Source organism: Olea europaea, unplaced genomic scaffold, assembly GCF_002742605.1.
Source record: "Olea europaea var. sylvestris unplaced genomic scaffold, O_europaea_v1 scaffold1899, whole genome shotgun sequence".
In the NCBI taxonomy this organism is placed as follows: Eukaryota; Viridiplantae; Streptophyta; class Magnoliopsida; order Lamiales; family Oleaceae; genus Olea; species Olea europaea.
This window is the reverse complement of record NW_019236796.1, coordinates 70,388-75,839: the sequence shown is the minus strand read 5'-3', so window position 1 is coordinate 75,839 and position 5,452 is coordinate 70,388. Positions and strand designations below refer to the sequence as shown.

At 33.1% G+C, this 5,452-nt stretch overlaps 1 protein-coding gene across 2 annotated transcripts; it reads right to left on the bottom strand.

Annotated features, from left to right (window-relative positions):
* Positions 1–66: 66 nt before the first annotated feature.
* Positions 67–3,276, bottom strand: LOC111378900 (rac-like GTP-binding protein ARAC1). 2 transcript variants are annotated; one of them, XM_023002176.1, is made up of 7 exons: positions 2,935–3,276; positions 2,148–2,235; positions 1,937–2,046; positions 1,766–1,829; positions 795–859; positions 613–678; positions 67–545 (listed from the first exon to the last, which is right to left on the bottom strand). In XM_023002176.1, the coding sequence occupies exons 1-7, from the start codon at positions 3,031–3,033 to the stop codon at positions 444–446; spliced, it is 594 nt and encodes a 197-aa protein (XP_022857944.1). In that variant the 5' UTR covers positions 3,034–3,276; the 3' UTR covers positions 67–443. The 2 variants fall into 2 exon arrangements, with proteins under 2 accessions (XP_022857944.1, XP_022857945.1); XM_023002177.1 differs by lacking the exon at positions 613–678.
* Positions 3,277–5,452: the final 2,176 nt, after the last annotated feature.

Here is a 5,452-nt window from a genome sequence, read left to right as displayed (position 1 = left end):
AAAAAAAAGGAGGGGGGGGGGGGGGGGGGGGGGAGGGAAGAGAAGAAGAAGACAGAGGCGGGGAAGAGAGGTGGAACGGCTGCAAACCAACTCTTTATTTAATCAAATTCATCAATCCAAAATTACAAACCAAGATAGGTTTAAATAATAAAAACCTAGAAATATAGGGCCAAGCCCATTACTTAAATCCTACTAAAATACGTAAACTTAAATAAAAGTCCAACTGAAACAATAATAAAAGTCCAACTAAAATACTGAAACAATAATAAAAGTCCAACTATAATGATGTCCTCATCAGAAGTAGCCTACAACGTGACTGAACAGTTAAGAGATTCAAAGCCACCAACCCTTTTAACAAGGATGAAAAGACCTCCTATTTTCTACGAGGGAGAGGGGATTCATAATATGGTCGGCAGATTGTATATCCTCGCACCTATTGCTGATCATAATATGGAGCAGGCCTTTTGAGCCATTCCTTTCTTTTTCTTCTGCTTGGGTGGCTGGAGCACAACTTTAATGGCAGCATCAAAAACTCCTTTCACATTCTGCAGTAAGGAAGCATTTGAGTAAGAATCTTGACAAAAAGTTATCAGGAAAAAAAATGATACACACCTCCTGTGATTTGGAACTACATTCAATGTAAGCAGGCGAGCCAATCAATTTTCTCAACTCCTCCCCCTGGAAGTTGTAATAGGGAAGTACAATGTTGACAACTTAGGGGTACTAAAAATATGATAAATATAAACAATACTCTATTGTTATTGAATGAAATGAACGAATTATGCACTATTCACCTGAGCTGTAGTGATTGGTAAAGCACCTGGATGGTCGACGAAAAACTGCTTGTCATCCCGAAGATCTGTATCCATGATTATTGTAAATCATCCAAACCTTCTAATTAACAAATCATGAACATGCACATCAACTTTAAGAACTGGGGAAGGGTGATATCAAAGGTAGTTGGGAAGTTAATCTACTTTGTCTCTCACACTAATCTACTTTGTCTCTCACACGACTTGATTTGGCCTTTTCATTAAGTTTCGCGAGCCAGTTTATGTGTTCCCTATGTACAGAGCATCTTGAGGCTACATATAGAACTTTGATTAATTGGAAATGCATTCCAGATAAAAGGTATATCATGTAGATCGAAGTCTACAGAAATGCAGATTGGGCAGGTTTAATTTCTAAAAGACACTTAACGTCAGTGTACTGCGCTTCATGGAAGGCCACATGGTTACGTGGAGAAGAGAGAAAAAAAAATAAAAATAAGACCCTGCAACTTCTACCAAAGTAGAAGTCAGTGCCATAGCTTACAGATTTGTAAGCTTTTGTGGCTAGAAAAGTTGCAAAAGGAACTCTTTTTGCTAGTATAAATCCTATGAAACTAGATTGGGAAAATAAAGCCACCGTTGTATTGCTCATAAGTCATAACCCTGCTCAGCTTGACCAAAGAAAGCATATTGTGATCAATAGATATTTTATTAAAAAGTAGCAAGGAGGTATTATTTGCACCATGAAACTTTAGTAGATAGGGTGAGAAGATTAGCTTTTATTCCATTCGTTCAAATTTCTCCTATTATTCATTTTGTTGTTTTGTCGTTTTAGATGTTCAGTGAATCTGATTTTCACCATAAAAAAATGTGTAACATCAGTATTGTAAAAATATGATATGCTGAAGCATTCTCATATTCACATCATGGATAAGAATCCGGCTCACTGTATACAAGAGAAAAATAAAAATAAAAAAATCAATCAAATATCTCACCAAGTTTTGTGCCAACAAGAACTATAGGAACACCAGGGGCATAATGCTTCAATTCAGGGATCCACTGGGAAAATGAGCCAAAGCAGAAATAATTTATCAAGCCAAAAGAATACTGTAGGTAATCCTAGAAAGTCCAATGTGTAACATTGTTTCGATTCATCAAAGTCACACCTTTTTGGAAACATTTTCATAGCTGGCTTTGCTAATGAGAGAAAATGCCAAAATGAAAACATCAGCTCCGCGATAGCTCAAAGGTCTTAATCTATTATAGTCCTCCTGCCCTGTTCCAAAAACCAATATAGAAATTCATGCACATCTGGGTGTTTTTTGTGTGTAAAGCATCAAAAATACTAATATCGTGAAAGATTTTCCTAGTGTTTACCAGCAGTATCCCACAAGCCTAGATTAACAGTGGCTCCATTGACCACCACATTCGCACTGAAATTATCAAACACAGTAGGCACATAGTCCTGATTCATTTGATAAGGGAAAAGGAAAACAATAAAACAGGTAATCAATTTGAGAAATAAAAGAACAAATTGCATCCAAATGCATCAAATGCAAATTAAATTATAAATAACGGGTTCAAAATGATACAACGGCATATATCAGAAACAACAAGTCTCCACCTAATTCTTACTATGTGTGTGATAAAAATTCTACTGTAAATATTTGGATTAGATGAAAACTCTCTTCATTTGGATATTCTATGCAGCCTAACCATACAATAAAATCCTGTAATGGAATGAATTAAATTGAAGTGAAAACAGACACTAAAAAAAAAAATGAAAAAGAAAATCTATCCATCCTTTCAGAATTTGTATTGCAAAAATGATTATACAGGACAAGGGAACACGAATTCTCCAAAAAAATAAAAAATAGAGAATCAAAATCTTAAATATAAGAGGGATTTAACGATAAATCACAGGAACAGGTTTTACATGTGTGCGCGCATTTTCCGTGACTTTTTGTGGCGATAAATTCAGAAACTGACTTACTAAACAAAAACTCAAATATTGTAATATCCTCAAGATAAATATACATTTATCCTTTGCAGCCTTCCATCAAAAAATCAAAACTTTGAAATTAATTTCAATATTCCAGTAATAAAATACATCCTAAGAATAAAGAAATAGAACCACAAGAAGGAAAAAAAAAAAGGGACAGACCGTTGGAAAGGTATTACTGGTATAGGAAATCAAGAGACAGGTCTTGCCAACTGCACCATCGCCCACAGTGACACACTTTATGAATCTGGAAGCACTCATTGTACGCAAATTCCCCTTTTCTGCCCGTGTTTTCAGATCTTCTTCATAAGAGCTAATGATATAACGATACTAATTCAGTATATGTAAATATATGTACTTATTGCTTTCTCTAATAAACTGTCACAATCAGAGAATTCTAACCCTAATTTGAAAAGGGAAATCTGGAGAATGGGAATAAACAAAAAGGAAGATAGAGACTCGCGAGAGGAAATTGTATTTTTCACCCGGGAAATAATGCTGTTGAACAGTTCTTTCACCAACGAAACGGTAACAAGGACCGTTCGCATCACTTTTGAAAGGGAAAATTGCAGCAGCGATCAATAATCTTTTCATTTTTTTTGCAGACTTAACCCTAATTTTCATTTTGTGTCAAAAAATATTCCTAACCTTTTATAAACATATTCCTGAGGCCCATCTGGATGGACATCCAAAACACTATCAATTGATCGGGAAAATCCTTGAACTATCTACTACCACGACGACTTTATTAGATGTTGTTACTTTTTTGGTCGATGTTTTAGGACGTTGATTCTTTAATTTTTCCAATCAAGTAACGATATTTTAGATAGTTTTCGTCCAGATGGACCTCATGTTCATATTTATAAAAATTTAGGAACCTTGTTAGTTCAAAATGAAGGTTAGAATAAAGTCTGCAAAAAATGAAAAGATCAAATACTATTGCTGCAATTTTCCCCTTTAGAAAAGGCCAAAAGCTTTTGAATTCATTTGGCTAATTTTATGAAAGTGTTTTCGATAATTAGAAGAACTTTCAAAAAAAGTTGATCCATTGGCGCTTCCTCTGAAAGCAAAAAAATTAGTTTTTAAATTAAAATTAAAGAAACTTCCTCCAAAATTTCTTTTACGGGAAGTAAAAGCCATTTCAATTTGGCCTAATACTATTTCTATCATTTGCCTATTTTTCTCCGTAGTTAGGATGAAAAAGAAATTAAGAAATAAAATAGGAAAAAATCAACATAGGTCCCCCATGTTATACTAGTATAGAATTAGGATCTCCAATCTTCAATAATGAACATTTAAATATTTAATCTTTCTATTTCGCATCACTTGAGTCCTCACTGAACAATTAAGAACCCATCTTTCTGTAAAAGAATAATCATACCCTCATCTATTTTTTTTTATTAAGATAAATGAGAAGTACATATATATATATGTGTGTGTGCGCGCGCGTGCGTGTGTGTGTATGTGAATTGATATGAACAATTTGACTTCAAAAATTATGAACTTCCTACCATAAAAATAAAATTTGAATATGTAAATCTAAAAATCTTAGCCCTTATTTACATGAGAATGCATTTTTGAATGGTGTATTGATAGGAAATAAGTGGTTAAAAAATAAGGAAAAATTTTGGATTTGCGTGTAATATTATTTCATTGAAGAATGTGTGTTGAAATGATATCAAATCACTATTTAAGAATGTATTTTTTTTTTCAAAGAATGTCACTCAAACATGACCTTAATAAAAGAAAGTATAAATGAATTACAAAGTTGAATGCTAAATCTCGAGTTATTAAGAGTTGAAACTCATATCGATTTTGGTTCATTTGAAATTCGTTAAATTTCATTTAAAGAAAAAAGTTTATTAAGTATTAATATATTGTTAAGCTTGACTTTGAACACGATAAACTAGTTCGCTGAATTTGTTGCTAAATAAGATAAATTTCAACTAGGATACTATTAGTAATTTGTTGCTTCCCATTTGCAACTTTTCTTAACGCTTTTTCTCGAGAATTTTAAATTGTTTTGTTGAATCAATAAACAAGCCTTGCTCTTACTTTTCTACAAGACTGGCACTAGTACTAGTCATATACATGACATGGTTACATACGATCTCTTAAAAAATGCTTTTAGTTTGAGATATGAGAGACGGTAAATATGTCACACTCGTTATTATTACCTTCTCGAGTGGCAATGCTAAATTTTATTGGAGAGGAGGCTTTAATAAAACCATTTTAAATCAAGTATTGTTCTTCTTTTTGTTTTTTGAGAAGGTAAAGGACTTAAATGAAAAATATAGAAACTTTTAAAGAAACCATATTGTCAGGTATTGTAAGGAGAATAGTGAGTTTCACGATCTTAAACTAGAGATTGGGTCTCCAATTGAATTAATTGCAAAATATAGGAGCTAAATTAATATATATTATTTGAGAAATGCTGCAATCGTATTAGACTGGTTAGAGAGTTACGTAAGAGTTTGAATATCGAATACAGAAGCAATGGAATTTCAGGGATCACGTGGCTAAATTTGATGCAAGAAGTTCCAGCTAATAGATGGCGCTAAGGCTCTTCACTTTGTTAACTTCTCTAATTTTTGAATTAATTTTGAAGTGGAGAAAACTAGGTAAAGTACGAAGAACATAATAGAAATAGTAAAACGAAGTATTTACGAGTTTCAACTCA